The 18,517-nt window shown below is 34.2% G+C and overlaps 1 protein-coding gene across 1 annotated transcript in view; it reads right to left on the bottom strand.

The window, feature by feature from the left end:
- Nucleotides 1-18,517, bottom strand: part of KYNU (kynureninase) — a gene marked incomplete at its 3' end in the record, with an annotated part of 118,597 nt that overhangs the window by 64,816 nt on the left and 35,264 nt on the right. Inside the window, exons 4-7 of the mRNA XM_084254036.1 lie at nt 10,804-10,865; nt 9,212-9,283; nt 7,659-7,733; nt 4,442-4,588 (exon numbers count right to left, since the gene is read on the bottom strand). Of these exons, the coding sequence (XP_084110162.1) occupies nt 4,442-4,588; nt 7,659-7,733; nt 9,212-9,283; nt 10,804-10,865 (356 nt within the window). The remainder of the gene's footprint in view (nt 1-4,441; nt 4,589-7,658; nt 7,734-9,211; nt 9,284-10,803; nt 10,866-18,517) is intronic.

Genomic DNA, 18,517 nt, shown 5'->3' with positions numbered 1-18,517 from the left:
CTATTATCTTCTTCATTTGTAAAGGTAAATGAATTAAGGCAGTCAATCTACAGTGGAAACTAACAGACTTGTGTTCAAGACTAGGTCTGACTATCTGAATTATGTGCACATTTTATTAATATAAATGCTACACTACATCTCAGAATAAATATCTTAATTCATAAGCAACACAAAATACTTAAATTTCAGTTGTGGCAAAACTAGTAACTGTTCATGTGCACACAGCTATACTGAATTTTTCAGTAGTCATGTGCTAGCCAAAAGATTGGAAGTGGAATAAATTTACCACTATTAAACAAAGGCTTTTAAAAAATCAAATGTGCCTATTTGCATTATTTATCCCATTCCTTTCGCTGAATCAAGACAGGCTCTAGGATATGAGAGTTACAGGTGATACAACTTTGAGTCACTGGATACCTGAATCTGCACAAGATTCAGCTCATTGAAGGAGAGAGCACATGAGAGAAAGCTCATACCTGATTACTATATTGGCCAGAAATAAACATTTATCATAATGAAGGCATTTACAGTTCTATTTTTTTGTATGAAGATCTAGTCTACCCAATACACCAAATTCTATTGCTTGTAATGATCACAATAACTATATTTTCCCATAACCCAAGTTGACAGACTATGTTTGGAATATTCATTTCTCCCAATGATGCAGATTTTCTCTTTATTTATCTTTATTTCATTATTCCTTCTAGTCAATTTTAAATGAATTGTGTTCAAATGTTTTGTGATATGGGGTAAAAAAAAATTGACAAAGAAAGGTAGGGAGGAAAAAAGGAATGTGGGAGGAAGGGAGGGAGTGAAGGAATGAAGGAAAGATAAACATAAATAGTGATGGAATAGGGAAGAGGAAAGTAAGTTAGAAACAACAATATCCCATGGAATATAATCAAGAAACATAAAAAGTACTGTGGGTTTGTTAATCCAAACCCCATTGCCAATTCCTTCCTCTTTGCCTCTCTCTACTACAGGGTCATAAAAGACTAAATATTTCTTTACTCATATTCATTTGAAGCTACTACTTCAGATGGCACTGAATCATAAGCAGGGATCTTCTGGGTTTTTCTGGGAAATATTTTGCACTTTGCATGAAAAGGACAGCTGTAACTGCACTGTTCCCTCTTCCTTCTCTTTCCATAAATAGAATTGTGATATCTGGATTTAGGACAACTGTCTTGTAACCGTGATGTGAGAAGTCTGAGAAAAACGAAGAGAATCCTGAAGATGCCACTCAGACATTACTCACGTGCTGAACACAACCCAGAAGCATCCTGCCTCCAGGCTTCTTTGGTGAGAAAAAGAAATCCCTAATTTTCAGCTAGGAAACCATCATATTGAATAGGGAATATTAAAATAAATACAGGCCTTGATGGGTACACTTAAAAGACTGAGAAGGTAAAGAACAGGGACTCTGGAGGTGTCTAGGATGGTGTCATGAGACAGAAGGCCTGTTTGGAGGGTTGATTTGTTTCTTTTTGGAGCATATTGATCTCAAGGCACAGGTAAGTCTTGAGATATAAGAAAAATGTGGGCATACATAGCAATTTGCAAAAATGGGAGTAGACTTTTAGCTTTCCTTTGGCAGTGAGAGTTGAATTGTGATAGTGATTTATGTCACAAGGGATAGTAATGCAAAGGACAAGGGACATTGTTTACTTTTAATGGGTGTAGAAAAGGAGAAATGATTAGTAGCAACAAGTAATAGTATTTGAAAGATATGGAAATATGGAAGTAAGGCAGAGCTCCAAAATGGTTGGTTGCCCACTATTACACAAGAAAGTATCAGTGTTAGTAGGTGATTTCAAAGACAAAAAATGAAAATGTCACTGCAAACTGATGCCTCTTTTTATGTGGTGGGGTCTTCCCTTGGAATATCATTCTCTCACCTACCCCTATTTTTTCAGTTTTCCTTGACTTCTCCTATTTGTTACCATTTCAGACCCTTTCCTCAACTAAAAAAAAACAACCACATGATAAATCATGTTATTCAAAACCATAGTAAACTGATTTTTTTAATGGAAGTAGTTTTCATTTTTGAAGATCAGTGAAAATCTTATACACTGTAATACTGAAAATAAAAGAAACAAAATTACTGCTGCATCCAACAAGATTGACTCTCATGAACATACTAGTGAACAAATAAGCCAAACAAAAATATTAATCCATAAAGTTCAATGATGGACAAAGCTACTAAGCATTATTAGAAGTTAAGAGGTTGGTACATTTGCAACAGATGCAACAGACAGAAACTGGGAGAAAACACAATTGAGGATTCTGAATACTATTAAGTGTTCTGAAAGTCTCTTCATTTAGGTGATGGTTGTAAGTGTTCAAAATAACTCATCAAGTCACTTATGATCTATGTTTGTTTTGGTATGCATACATGCAGTTAATGAAAATAAGTGTCATAATCCTTGTCCCCACATCTCTATACATGATTTTGAAGTTGCCATTTCAAAATCTGCCTTATTGACTTTCATTGCTCCATCTCAAAATCATTTTTGGTTTTCCCATAGTTCATTTCTGGAAAACTTTCCTCCTTTTTATCTCAGTCATTCCCAACATTGATTCTCTTATGCTTTTTGCTCTTAGAACTTCCTGTCTCTTTCTTGACTGACATCTTTAATATTCTCTCTGCCTCTCTCTTCAGCTTTATCTTAGCAGACCACCCAAGACAACTAAGTTCCCATATAAAAGGCATTTCCTCAACCTCCATTGAGAATAGGAGAATTCTCCAGCAGGGGTATAACCATTTGGTAGAATAACTTTGATTAAGGATAAACTTAAGCCTGTTGTATCACCATTTCACTCCCAAAGTATCCATCACTTTGGAGCAGTTATATTTTGATGGAATTGTTCATTCCTACCATCCTTTATTTGACTGAAAGCTTCATGAGAATTCATTCAGTAGACACTAAAATTTTTTAAGTGAAAGAAAACTACAAAGTACTGAGAAAATGGTTTTAGCAACCAGTGTAGTTAGAAATGAAAATTACATGTAACTCCTAAGTAAACAAATTTCTTTTGCCTTTTAATGGGAAAAAAAGAAAAAGTGCATCTGAGCCACTTTCTATAACTTCATGTTGGTTAGACAGTAGAAGAGGGGAGGGAATCAGCACTTAGCAGCTGCATGTGTACAACCCAATATACGCTTTATATTCTTCACTTGCATACTGAATTTATAAAATGGATCTTATCCCAAATTAACACTTTTGAAAACAGAGATTCAGAAAAGTCATAAAAGTTGCCTGAGATGGTGTAACAGCTAAATGACCTAGCCAAAATTTGAACCTCAGACTATGTGATGTCAAAACCCCTGGTCTTTCTTCTCAATCCTCCTGCCTTATATCTGCGAAGGTTAATGAGACATGCATGTATACTGAGGGGACAAGAGATGGCTAATCATTTGCATAAAATTTTAAAATATGATTTTTTATTGGCTTCCCTTTATTTTGGTGCTTAACATTAAATATCTAAATTAAGAAGACATTATCTTTATATCTTTTTGTAATACACCACTTTCACAGTTATCCATCAAACCAGTTGGAAGTCGTGGTTAGAAATTCCTAGAGACTGTTGATAACTGTGCTAAATTTCTTTTCATTAGTTCCATTCATTAGCTTCAATAACTGAATATATTAACTAGACCTCACACATTTATTAGTCCCATAACTTATTAATGTTCAGAAAATTCCATTGTCACCTTTTTAAATACATGACTTGATTGCTGAATCAAATAGAATTGTTATTTAAGGATTTTAAATATACATGCTAATTGTTGAGTATTGCTCTCTTGATTTCCTTCCTCAGATAAATAAATATTAAAACATTTTCTTTCTTTTACAAACACTTAAAAAGAGACATGATTGCAAAGTGGTAAACAATTTAACTTTAATTTAGTAATATGTAGGGGAAAACTCTCATTACAGGTAGTATAATAATTTCTCAAGATAATTAGGAACAAAATGGCTTCCTTAAAGTAAATTGTAAAACTTGATCTGCTCATAAAACTTATTAATTCTGCATCTCTCCTTCAGGTACCTAGGATTAAGTGAGACCTGAATTACATTTTGAATGAGTTGCAATATGACAAGTTACCACGGTTGAGTTTCTAGCCCTCTGGGAAGTAGTTACTGTCCTAAGTATTCTGTCTGCCTCCTGCTGACTGAGCAGCTCTGTACTGATGACATCACCTGCAAGAAGCACCGGATAGTAGATGTTGTAGCAAGGAGGTGATGTCTCAGAAGTGACAAAGAAAGGTCTAAATAGAGATGCCTAACACAAAATAGACTATAGAATTTTTTACTGTTTTTTTTTCACCTCTTTAAAAAAGTTTACACAGGCACAAAGCTGTCTCAGTAGATGAGCAGTTAGAATACCTCTTAGCGGACAGATGTTCAGTGAGGTGAGAAGGAGGAAATGTGCATACCTTTGCTTGTCCAGCTTTGGTGATGGCAGGGATATTAAAGAGCTGTCCAGTATAAAAATGTACCCCACAAAACAGGATCACTGCAATCGAGTCTCCTTCCTTCTCAATTATTTCAAGGATATCCTCCATTCTCAATGTTTCTTCTCCCTAATATCAAATTAGGCACAAATTACTACCTAGCCACAAAAACTAATTTGTCACTTCCCAATCTGAAATTCACCATGAGTTCTTTCCCATTGTAAGAGGAATTAAAGCTAAACTTGTTGCAAATTAATGATCTTCAAAAATGTGGCAGAAGAGCATCATTTGAACATACTTTCTGTCATTAGGAAATAATAATAAAATAGTAAAAAGAGGTTTGTAAAGTGTAAGTCTTTGCTTAACTCTACATGCTAGATTTTTTCCTTCAGTTTTTTATTAACCTTTATTATATGGATATTTACAAAGTGTTTCCTTTTATGTCCATCTGATAAAATGCCAGGAAGTATGATAAGACCATGGAATATTAAGTGGCAAGAGAAACTTCTTGAAAATTAGCATTTCATTTGTCAATCTAATATCATGTTATTTTTTTCCAAGGTGGAGGGGAAAAACATAGGTCTATCTTTCAGCTGAGTACAACATAACAACTATTTCTATTAACTTAAGAATAAAGTTTATTCCACAGCAACCTAAAGATAAAAAACAAAACATGAGAAAAATATAAAAAACAAAAATTCAGTATAATTGAGTTTATGATATTCCACATGTCCCCATCAAAGACAAATGATTGGTCATTTAGTAAAAATTGTGAATGACTCTAGATTTGGTCTTGCCAATAATGTGAGAGAGAGAAAAAAAAAAAACAAAACTGAAAATACAGCATCTCCTTGTTTTCTAACAATTCCGATATATTTCTAAAGTCTTCATGAATTTTCTCCAGTGCTAAGTCTAACATGATTTTGAAGTCAAATTATCATTAACTGTATTGATAATTGGGAGAAGACCATTAAGGTATTCATAAATATGCCTTCAGTTATTTTTATCTTTAGTATTTTTGCTTTTTGCCAATTTCTCTCTCTCTCTCTCATTAGATAGATAGATAGATAGATAGATAGATAGATAGATATAAATGCATATACCAAATATATATATACTAATCAATGCCAAATGAAATGCATCCTGTACTATACTGTAGTTTGTACTAGAAGCCTGGAATTTCTTTACAAAGTAGGAATCTACAAATACATGATTGACATTGAAATTTCTGTATTATTAAATGATAAATATTATATATGTATATAAAGAGGATTTCAGCATTTTCAGGAAAATTCTAAGTAAAATTATTATCATGGTAACACAAAATTCTTTAGTCTTAGAAGACTTTAATGTGATTGTCCACTATAACTTGAAAAAAGTAAGAAAAGTATGATATAAACTAACAATTTGTTTCTTTGAATAATTAGCATTAAGTAAACAAGTAAAATATTTTCTTAATGAAAGTATATGTTGGGGCCTCCCCGGTGGCGCAGCGGTTGAGCGCTGGGTTGCGAAGCTGCCTGCGGCCTCTGCGGCGCCGGTTCGATCCCCGGCTGCTCCCCGGCCACCAGAGGAGGGTCCCACATGGTGCGCAGACCTCTCCTGCCGCCCGCTGCTCCCCTCAGCAGTGTACTTCGGTCCCTCTACCTGCTCTGCTCCCCACTCTGGCTCTGGTGAACTCTCTCACCCTCCCGCGCTTCTGACTGTGCCCAGTGCATGTATAGACAAAACAAACAAACAAATATAATAAATAAATAAAAACATGCCTCTATAAAAAAAAAAAAAAAAAAAAGAAAGTATACGTTATTCTCTCCTGTTAACTTGCTCTAATCTGGTTATACTGAAGTGCTCCCAAGACTGTGATTAACTCATGAGATTCCATAACACTTGTTGATTTTAACTTGTGATATATTAGTGACTATATTCATTTTGGCTGAAAGTTAGCAATTTACATATGCTATATAAAACTGATATCCTCCACAGGTGTAAGAACTTTATAGTCCATTAATTTATTACGTATTGGCAAATAGAAGTGAACAAAGTAGATTTTAGTTTTTCAAAAAATATTATGAGTTGAAAGAAATAATTGTTCAAATATTGGCTTGACAGCCTGAAAGCATCATATGTGAAACATAAAATTCATTTTCTGTGCATCTCTTGGTGCCAAATTGCCTAAGCTATATGATTAGTATGTCTAATTCTTAGCTATAAATCCCTATAAAAAATCTCTATTAATGTGGGCATCCCTCCTGGCTCAAGGGGTTAAGCACAGAACTGTGAAGCTATCTGCAGCCTCTGCAGCACGAGTTCAATCCCCAGCCAGTCAGGGAGCCACCCACTTGGTGCAGCAGACCTCTCCTATCTCGCCCGCTGCTCTCCTCAGCAGTGTATTTCGGCCAGTCTCCCTGTTCTGTTCCTCACTTTGTCTCTGGTGAATCCTCTCACCCACTGCACCTCTGGCTTGTACCCTAGTTCTTGTATGCATGAATAAATAAATCTTAAAAAAAAATCTTTATTAATGTAAAGTATCCAGTATTTTAGATTTTGAACATACTGTTAAGCCTATTTAGTTGCTTCCTTTGTTAGCTGTTTAAATAAAAAGAGATCTCAAAAATGAACTAACTTTTTTCACAAGTCATATACCCAGTAAGTTGGTGGGTCCAGAATTCTCTGGAGTATGGCAGACAGGTTATAAATTCTAACTACTTTCTACTACACACACCCCTTTCTATACTGCAGTCTAACCACACACATACATCCACACACATTAACATTAACACACACAAAATGATATTTAGATTAAAACTGAGAGATAAAAGATAGGCATCAATTTCAATAATTATCACAACGTTTTACCATTATTTCATTGGCATCCATCGTTAATGATATTTGAAATTGAAAATTATATAAGCAATTTGCCATCCGACTCATCCCATTGATGAACACGACATATTCCCCATATTAATGGGGGAATAATTTGCCTTTCTTTTGACTCATCCTTAAAATATGAAAATAAATATACTTCTATGCTAATTCTTTATTTTCAGCAAAATGACCTAACAGGAAGAGAAATAAAGGTCTTTTATATTTTCCTCGAAATTCCATTAAAGTAATGAAAATAATAAACCTTTGAGGAGAATGAAAAAAAATCAATACTAAATAGAATCTTGATGAATATTTATTTCTCTTTCTTATTTACCTCTCTTGGCTTGATGAGGCGCATGCTCTTTTCAACATTAAGTCCATGAAGTTGAAGCTGTGATTCAACAGCATACTGGAAAAAAGAATGATTCATTAAATCAAGTTCAATGCACAGAATTACATTTGTAGAAAAACTCCGAAAAGAAATAATAATGTAACAATAAATGCATATTGTTATATTATATCAAACGTTAAGGTAAAAAATTACTGAAAAAAGTATTTCAGAGAAGAAATTCTTAGCATAAATTATATGCAGGAATCTGAACATTTCTTGAACATTAAATATTAGAGCTTCATAGAAATGGATTGCTCATCTAGGAGTATAAGGGTTTTGAAAATAAGATATAAAATCACCTAATCTAAGTCAAAACAGTTTACAAAACAACCAAAGTGAGTAGTGTGAACTTAGGTATTTGAACATAGGACATAGAAATGGCCTAACATTATAAACAGTTAAGCTGATAAAAGGACCTCCCTGGTGGTGCAAGGGGTTAAGTCTCAGCATGATGTCATTATTGGCAGCCTCTGCAGCACAAGTTTGATCCAAGGCCAGGGAGCTGACCCACATGGTGCAACAGACCTTTCCTGTCTCACCCACTGGTCCCCTCAGCACTGTATGTCAGTAGATCTGCCGGTTTTATTCCCCACTCTGTCTATGGTGAATCCTTTCTCTCTCTCTCTCTCTCTCTCACACACACACACACACACTCACACACAACCACACACACACACACCCCACCTCTGCCGACACCCAGCTCTTCTATGCATAAATAAATAAATCCCCAAAAAACAAAGGTTCCCATCATTGAGAGTACAAGATATCAATGGGAACAATCATATGGACTTTGTATTTCTTGATGATATTATCTTTTTAGTAGGCAACGGCTTTTAATTTGGACATAATTAACTGCCTTAAAATTGCAATATGTGGGATATAATATTTCACAGAGACAATATAAAGACCTCTCCTGCCACGTCTGCTGCTCCCATCAGCAGTGTATTTCATCAGCCTGCCTGTTCTGTTCCCCACTCTCGCTCTGGTGAATTCTCTCACCCTCCCGCGCTTCTGACTGTACCCAGTGCTTGTATAAATAAATAAATTAAAAAAAAGTTTTCAATAATAAAGCATAAATAACTATGCTAGCATGCTATGAAAAGAAGTGGACAAATAAAAATTTTATATTGCTATTCTAGTTGCTAAAGGGTTAAGCACTAGGGTGTACACTGATTTGATTTCATAAAACAGAACAACAAGAATTAATAAAACATTTATAACTGCATTTGATTTAGACCAGAGGTTCACTCACTGTCTTTAGGGCTAATAAATCAATGTTACTATTCAATCCTTTCTTCCCTTAGCATATATTTTACTTGAACAAAAGAAATAAAGCTCCAATCTATAAAAAACGCCTAAATCAAAAGCATTTGACAGATCTTTTTATTGTAAAGTTACTTAGGAAAAAAATAGTGAATAAACATCCAAGTCAAGCAAATGATATGTTCCTCGAGGAAGAATAGAAAGAATATAAATATAATTTGAAGAATCCTTACATGATCTGAAGGGAAGGCTTTAGCTTCTAGAAGAATTTTATACCGTTTTGGTGTCGGCTTAAAAAATGATAACTGCAATGAAATGGATTTATTGAAAAAGCATTAACACAATTTATACATTTGTTCATTTCCATAGCTTCATTTTATAATCTCCAGCATTTTAAAGGTATTAATTAATTACAACTCAAGATGTCTGTCTAGGGTACCTTTTTCAATTAGCCTTGTTGCCAATGAATTATAAAGAGGAAGAACATATTGACTCATTATGTTTATCAATGGAAAGTAAACTCAGGAGAAAATGGGAATCAGATAAAAACAAATACTCAAACTTTACTTAAATTTTAATTGAAAAATTATCTTCCCATATATTTAATGGCAATTTCTCTATTGTGGGCTAAAACTATCATGTGCTATGTATATCTTATTTATATAGATGTATCTTGCACTGCTGATTTGGCTTCTAGTACAAAATATTTCCATTGCTTTATTATTTTAGGTCCAACCAAAAGTACCTTACCTATAACATGACACAAATGACAATTCTAAAGACTCCAAGGAGAAATGCCTCATTCCTTCAGTGGAGCCCTTTCATTTCTCTCCATAGTTACTGGAGAATAAATATTGACTCATAGTAATAACAATAAAAATCACCACTACAGTTAATTATGAGTAGAACTTGGGCCAGGTTGTTTAAGTCATTTCTACATATTATAGTATTTTATAATTGTCCATACCTATGGAGTAAATGTTATTCAGCCCATTTTTACAGAGGTAAAAATTGAGATTTAGAAATGCCAATTCAAATAGATATTAAATAACTGATTTGGGAGTCAAACCCAGAGGCATCTGAACTTAAAATTATATTTACCTTTACATTTAACATACTCCCTAAGTATGTCCCTAAGATGTTTAATAGTCATCTCCCCATTTTATTAAAATATTAATATTTTCATTGTACATTTTGGTGTTGGATTTTTAAAAATTCACTAAAAATGAAATTAATTTATTTTTAAAGTATCAAGCAATTACTATAAGTGCCATATGCCAAATTGAAAATATAACATATAAAGATATTAATATTTATAATGTATTTGGGACGTAAGAAGCAGTTGAAACACAGAAACTTATTTAGGGTACTACATACCTTTTCTCCAATTTAGTTTTATTTTCTAATTTTTTAAAATTACTTTCCAAAAATCAATCTGCAAAGGCACATTGATTCATAATCCCACTCTGCTGAAGTCCAGCATCTTGGAAAACTCTTACTGAAAAGCTCAGTGCATTGAAGCATTTGTACATCACTGTTTTGTGTGCTTGCAAGCAGTTTTGCTTTTCACCCACTGGGACTCTTACTCCTTATGTTTAAAGATAAGAACATTTCCTTACTCTAAAACTTTTTGGAAGAGTCAATTCTCCCATAATTATTAGAAGACATTTATTCTATCCTGGTCTAGGATTTCCTGGTAAAAATGAAAATAACCTTACAGCATTTTTAAATAAGTAAATCACCCAATGCTCATGAATTAAAGATAGAAAAATGTCAGATTCTATAAATGAGTGTATACTAAATATTGGTGGGAAAGGAAACTTACCAGTAGAAGATGTAAATTAACAGTCAAAGCATTCATTAGGACTATTTCTTTCTCACTGGCTCCTACAAAGTAAACATATAATAGTTTAGCTGTTTCTATTAGTCCTAAAGGTAATTAGAAAAACAAAGCTGGGAGACTTCACTCTTTCATCCTTAGAGCTTTTAGAAATTAGGGCATGCTTGATTGGTCATCACAAAGAAATGGACCCTTTTTTTCCCCCTTGGCTCATTTTTTCAATGATATGTGGACACACATCACAAAGTGAGCTTAAAATTTTATTTCTCTTTTGATGTAATAAATAATAACAACAAAATAACGAAGCATTTGCTTTTTCCTGTAAACTAAACAAGATTTATATTATCAGCTAGTTCACTAAATTCCCACAGAGCATATTTTTGTGGTAAGTGTATCTCCAAAAGGAATCTAAAAAGATATTAAGGCCAATCACATTTTTAAAGCTGGTTGTTTCTAACGTCAAATTAAAATGCACCTTTAATAAAAGAAGGCTATTTTGTCAACAATAATTCACAGTTATTATGGGGAGATATAGAATCGTTTACAAGGCGAAGAGTTAGAAAGCAAAACACAAAGGCCTACAGGGCTCTGGGGCTTATTCAGATGCACTGAAATATAAGATAATTAATATAGATTATGTATTGTCTGATGAAGAAAACATACAAAATTAAGATATCCACTACACAGTCATAATCAGACCTAATTCTTATTAATGAGGGTTTGGGCACTAGAAACAAGCTCAGAGACACAAAGCAGACATCTAACACTTAACTCAGTGCATAACAACAATAATAACACTTGCCCTGTTTCTAGTTTTGTATGATGTTTCTTAAAGGCAATTAGACTTGTGTATTGGAATGATGTCTGCGTAGCATCACTGAGAAATATGTGCTATCTGCCTGAATGTCATTAAACTGTTCTAGGTGCTAGTAAATATAGATAGTACCAGTCCTAAATCCTACACACAAAGAAATACTTCTGAAAGGGTCTCATTATAAAAAGAACAGACAACTAAGTAGAATAATTAATTTAATTAACAAATATATTTCAGTATACATTCACTTAAGGGGAAGGCATTGGAAATAAGTGTGTAATTTAGGGATTTCTGTTTCTGAAAATCCATTTAAGGAAGACCCATATCTTCATTAGTCAAGAAAAATGCCTTTTGCAATTACCACCTGTTTTTCTGTGCTCTATATGCAAAGCCTTTCAATAGATGCTTGTGTAAAAAGATTTATTTCTGGTCACTATAAGGTGAACAGTGTTTGAAATCAAAGAGCAATATAAACAGCCACATTCTTGGGACCAACTTGGTGGCACAGGGGTTAAAGTCTCAGTGCTATCAAACTATTGCCAGCCATTGCAACATGCGTTCTATCCCCTGCCAGGATGTAACCTAGGTGGCAGAGCCAACCTCTCCTGTCTCGCCTGCTGCTCCCCTCAGCAGTGTATTTCAGTAGATCTGCCTGTTCTGCTCCCCACAGTGTCTCTGGTGAATCCTCTCATTACCTCCCCTCCCTCAGGTCTACACCCAGCTCTTGTATGCATTAATAAATTAAAAAAAAAATTCTACATTCCTAGCACTAGGTAAGATTTCTCCTCAACAGACTCAATAGCTGTGAATACGATAAATTTAAACCTTCTCCTACAATATAAAAATATTTTTGAAATATGGTTTAAAATGCTGGCAGCTTTTTGTTTTTGTTGCTTTGCATTATGGTATGAATTTTTGCTGTCATTTCTAAAACAAAATATTACCTAAGATATCTAATATATTGTCTTTAACTTTCTCTTAGTTATACACATTTTTTGAAGTCTATTTCAATGAGAAATATTTTGGCAGGAGAGGAGGGAAAATTAATATAAAGAAAGAACAGAATTATTAGAAGAGGAAAACTTTGAAGGAATGTAATGAGGAAAAAAAGAGAAAAAAGCATAAGTTAGTTATCACAAAATGAAGACAAAGAAATGACAGAAGCAAGGAGGGAAAATCTTCTATAGAAGTTCAGATATCTATTTTTGCTAATGATTACTTTCAGATTAAAATGATATTGGATTGCTCTGATATTTTAGTTCACTAAACAGTGCAGTTCACTTTAGATCAACAAAATTTTTCTTGTGGGAAGATGATGAACCAGATATACTAGTCTGAATTAACCTAGTCATACATTTGACATTGTGATTTCCTGCCCTTCCTTTCAAAAGCACACTAACACTTGGATCAATCCTTTGTAAACAATCCCTCACTGACTTGAATAATTTGTCTGCCCAATAATTTGGAACACTTTAAATTAAATTAAACCAAGCACTTCACAAAATGCCCTCCTCACCTGCTACTGAACTCTGTGAAGGACAGAGTCAGTCTGTTTAATATGTGTTCATGCATACCCATGTCTATAAGCAGATGGTGCTAATGTGAAAGTTTCAGAACATTGATAGAAATGCTTATTCCAAATATCTCTTAAAGGCACTGAAAAAAAATCAAGCTTTCTTAACAACAAAGAGTCACAAAACAGACAGATGTTTACTACTTTTTCAAAAGAAAATATACCTAACTGGCTTATCTTCTGAGGCAAATTTTTACTTCTGAAACCAAAATTGTTCTTTTAAGATAATTCAGTATCATCAATATTCCATGAGAAAATAAATTTTTTTTTGGGGGGGGGTCTCCTTGGTGGCGCAAGGGGTTAAGCACCGCACTATGAAGCAATCTGCAGCCTCTGCGGCACAAGTTTGATCCCCAGCTGGCCAAGGAACAACCCACATGGCGCAGCATGTCTTGCCCACTGCTCCCCTGTATTGTCCACTGTCTTGCCCACTGCTCCCCTCAGCAGTGTCTTTCAGTCAGTCTGCCTGTTCTGTTCCCCACTCTGTCTCTGGTGAATCCTCTCACCGCTCCCTCCCACATCTCTGGCCTGTACCCCAGCTCTTGCATGCATTAATAAATCTTAAAAAAAAAAAAGAAAAAGAAAATAAATTTTTAACAATGCAAATGGAAGTTTAGTCAAGTTGTGTTTTCTTTGCTGCTTTTCTTTTACCTAAGAACTTTTTTTGAATTAATGTTGATACATTAAGAACTACAAGTGTAGGGGGTAAAATTTTTAAAACTTCAATTGAGTTTGTCAGGCTTTGACAGCATCTTTACCTTAAAACATCTTCTACGGTAGCTAAGTACCAAGATTTATGTCACTTCATCTGAGATATGTGTGAGTCAGTGCTCTCATTTCAAGAGTACTTAACTGTTTATTTATTTTTGAACACAGTTTTGCTTTTACAGAAGGTGAAATTTAGTTAAATTCAAGCACTACCTTTTTTCTCACTCAATGCCTAACAAGTTAACTTGTATGGAGCCATTACTATCTGCCAACACTTCTAAACCTGTGACTTGAAACATAGTCTTCACAGTAACTGATAAGATAACTACTTTGATTTTCCAAATTTATCAAGAGGAAACTGACATTTAAAGAGATGAATGAACTTGCTTACTGTCTCACAGATGGGAAGTAGAAGACAAAATCTTACCAATGATTAAAAAATAATAATAATAATCAAAATCATTGTTCACGATTACATAATTTTGTCTACATTTTCTACTCTCAGTAATTCCAATATCAATTATCAACTTTCCTCTGCGTCTTTCTAACCCTAATTTACCTTCAAATGTTTGACAGAGCTCCAAGCTGTTTAGCATTTGATAAGAAGGATCATGATGTATCTCATAACTGCCATGTCATGTTCTGTATATTGTATTAAGCAGATACAAATGTTATTGGGGATACAGTTGTCAGATCTGTAGTTAGGCTAAATCAGAAAACTTCCCACCCCATTTTCAAGTAACAAATCCCTGTGGCCATTAGTGTTGGCTGGTGCACAGCTGAGGATACGTAACTGTGTGGAGAGTGGTTCCAGGGATTATTGCTTTTCTGAGGGTCAACCACAAGTTTCATAAAACAAATTTATGTTCATATTACAAGATTTTTATAAGCTGAAATGCATGTCTCTAGTCCTTTGTGACTTTTATGTACCCAGGGAGAAATAGGCTTCATAATAATACTAATAATATTCTTCAGCAATTCTATTTCTAGCATCTTGATAATATGACATTAATTATAAGGAAAGTTATTCCATGTTTCACAGAATTGTTGGCTCTATATAAAATGTTTTATTAATAGTTTTCCTTCTCATCTGAAGTTGAAATTCTTTTCTGTGTCTGAATAAATATGGTGGTTCATTGTCTTTCCTCTCTATCCACTCTATCAATTTGTACACATAATAATTTTTATTATCCTCCTGTTACTTCTTTTTGAGAAATTTTATGATAGAATAAAGGCTGTGGTTTTAAGAACCTGGAAAATTCAATCATAACCCCAAATATACAACTTTTCTGTTTGCTCATGACACTTTTATATAGCCTAGCAAGTAGCAAAAATAATTTTGACTTCTGCTGCTCTTTACTGTAGTTACTACATAATTATTTTAATTATTTTGTGATTTATGTCACATCTACTCCCAAAATGGGATTTTAGTCTTCTTGTATTACATTGTGAAGAGGAATGATTAAAAAAATAGCAAGGGTATAAAATATGCAAATGAGGAACAAATTAGAAGCTATAAAATGCTTTTGCAGCTTCAAACTCCACCAAGTTTTCTCAGAACTTTCTAGTAACAGAGGCAAAACAAGGTTCTGTATTGCATTTCTTGCAATAACAAAACAATAACCACTTCTTGCAAAAAACAAAATAAACACATACCCATCTTTTAAAAGAATCTACTTCGAAAGGTGAATTCATTTATTTTTCAATCTTTTTTTTTTTACATTGCTGAGGGGAGCAGCGGGTGCGGCAGGAGAGGTCTGCACGCCATGTGGGACCCTCCACCGGCTGCCGGGAATCAAACCGGCACTGCAAAGGCTGCGGGCAGCTTCGCAACCCAGCGTTCAATCGCTGCATCACCGGGGAGGCCCTATTTTTCAATCTTAACTAAGAACCACTTCTTAGCTTAAAATACATAATTTTAAAAGTAAAAGAATTTGAGGGAGAATAGTTACTGAAATTTAAAAAAAAACATTAAAAATATTACGAAGAATTCAACTTTATAGATAACATCAATTCCTATTTTTTGGTCAATAACAAAAAAATGATAAAAATAGAACTTCTGCTAAAATATAAACTGTAGAGAACAAAGCAGACATTTAATAAGATAATAATTACACTAAACATCACCTTCAGTCTGACAATATTTCAAAGGAAACATGACAATGCATTTCTCATTCAATACTTGAGACTTTGGAAAAACTTTGAGACCTCCTGAGTTTTTTTTTTTTCAGATCTATAAAACTGATTTGCCAAATACAAAAGATATTTGGATCTCTTATATCCCATATTATGTGGACAAGTATCTGTAATTTAATTAACATTCAAGGACAAACATATTAAATATTTAGAAGCATATCTTCTGTGCACCTGTGACTATGCAGGTGCCTCTTTTTCTTTCTTATTTTTGGCAATGCACCTGTTATTTAAAAAATGAATAAAAAGCTTTTTCTATACGTGCTATAGCTTTGCGTGACATTTGAGACAAATAAAATCCTTTAAAACTAGTTAATAAACATTCTTTTAAAAAATTAAATAAGTTCAATTACTTTCCTTTTCTAAACAAATCTGAATATTTATAGTGCATTCCCTTAATTTTCTCTGTAATTACAATGATAGGCTGCAGCTTTGAAATAGCAATAATCATTATAACATATATATGTACAAATATTTGCACTTTTAATAAGTTGCAACAGATTTATAAATTTTTAAGTGGTTAAAGGAAATCTGTTGCAGTGTTTACTGGCTTCATAAATAAATCTCACTAAATAATATCACCTTACCACTCCCTAGCCTATATATAAACATTCTAACCTCTCTTTAGAGCAAACATAGTTTAAAAAAAAAAAAACAAAAAAAAAACAGCAAACCTAATAAAGAAAAAAAAAAATCCAAGGCTCAGGAAAACACACATTCTTGAGTGAAATTAATTCAGAATTTTTTTTTAAAGATTTATTTGTCCATACAAGAGATGGGATACAGGCCAGAGATGCAGAGATGGGGGTTGGGGGGTGTTGAGAAGATTCACCAGAGACAGAGTGGGGAGCAGCAGAGACAGAGTGGGGAGCAGAAGAGGCAGACTGACTGAAATACACTGCTGAGAGGAGCAGCAGGGGCACCACAGGAGAGGTCTGCTGTGCTATGTGGGTTGCTCCCTGGCTGGCCAGGGATTGAACTCGTGCTGCAGAGGCTGCAGATTGCTTCATAGTGCTGTGCTTAACCCCTTGCACCACCAGGGAGGCCCTAATTCTGAAATTTTTCAAGGTTTTTGTACATTTTAGAGATTTGAGTGAGTATACTTGGATTCTAGAAAATGAACACAAAAGACTTTATTAACAGCCATTTAATACACCTTTACATTCAATCCAGCATTGCTCAGTTGGTAATTTCTTTCCTTAGAATATATCCTCCAGTAACTCATACTGACAAGCCTGACTGTGTTTCCAGGAACCTGACTGGTATTAGTCTCTGTGCACTGCAGCTGAACAAAATTCTGGCCTGGGTTTCAACTAAGGCATTCAGGACTGTAAATGTTTCCCAGGGGGGCCCTATGTGAAAGTCTGGGTTCACGCCCAACACTCAGCCTGACTCCAGGTGCTGCTCTCCAGACCTCCAGTTTTCTAACTGCTTCTTTCTCAAGTAATGGCTATGTTTCTGATCTACAGAGATTTTTGTTCAATTTTTGTTAGTGTTGATATTGGTTTGTAAATTTTCTTTTATATTTCTAACAGGTCACTGTGCTAGGAATAGAAAAGAATATTTTCAGCCTGTGCTTAGTGTATTATTTTAAACCAGAAGCCAACATTCTGATTCTATAAGCCACATAAAACAGACAGAAATTTGTGTAGTGTAATGAATACTCAATAGTAACTACTAGGAGATAAAGCTTGTTTAGCTGGCGACCTTAGAGTGATTTTTGTTTTAACTTTTTCAATAAGTAACATACTCATACTGTTCATAAAGCAAAAGTAGACTTTCCTTAAAAGTCTTATACTTTGGCCTGTATTAGCATGCTTGTAGCTATAGTGGGATTTGTTATAAGGTGACCAAAATGGACAACTGTAGTGGGAAAATTCATGTCAGAATCTTTCGGTGAAAGATTTGAGGCTTTCTGAGTTTCAGGTCTATAAAACTGATTTTGCCAAATACAAGAGATATTTGGATCTTTTATGTCCCTTATTATGTGGACCAAGTATCTGTAATTTAATTAATATTCAAAGACAAACATACTAAACATCACAAGGACTTTCCATTATCCTGTATGAATTCTGGGAACTAAATTAGAGCAGAAATGGATAAATATTTATTTAACTCTTTTGTTTTTAGTATGGGATCTGTATGGACTGAACTGTGCCCTCTCAAAATTCATTAGCTGAATTCTTAACGCTCAAAGTGACTGTATTTGGAGACAAGACCTAACAAAGGTGAAATGAGATTAAATCCAAAAGCACTAGTGTCTTTGTACCATGAGGAAGAGACAGTACAAAACTCTTTCTTTCTTGTTCCTTTCACAGGAAAGGCCACAGTAAGGATACAGAAGGCAGCCAGCTACAAATCAGGAAGTGAGGACAAACCAGAAACCAACCCCAGGAGGACCATATTCAAGT

This window comes from Talpa europaea, assembly GCF_964194135.1.
Source record: "Talpa europaea genome assembly, chromosome: 1".
NCBI classification, from domain to species: Eukaryota; Metazoa; Chordata; class Mammalia; order Eulipotyphla; family Talpidae; genus Talpa; species Talpa europaea.
This window is presented reverse-complemented; position numbering and strand designations above follow the sequence as displayed.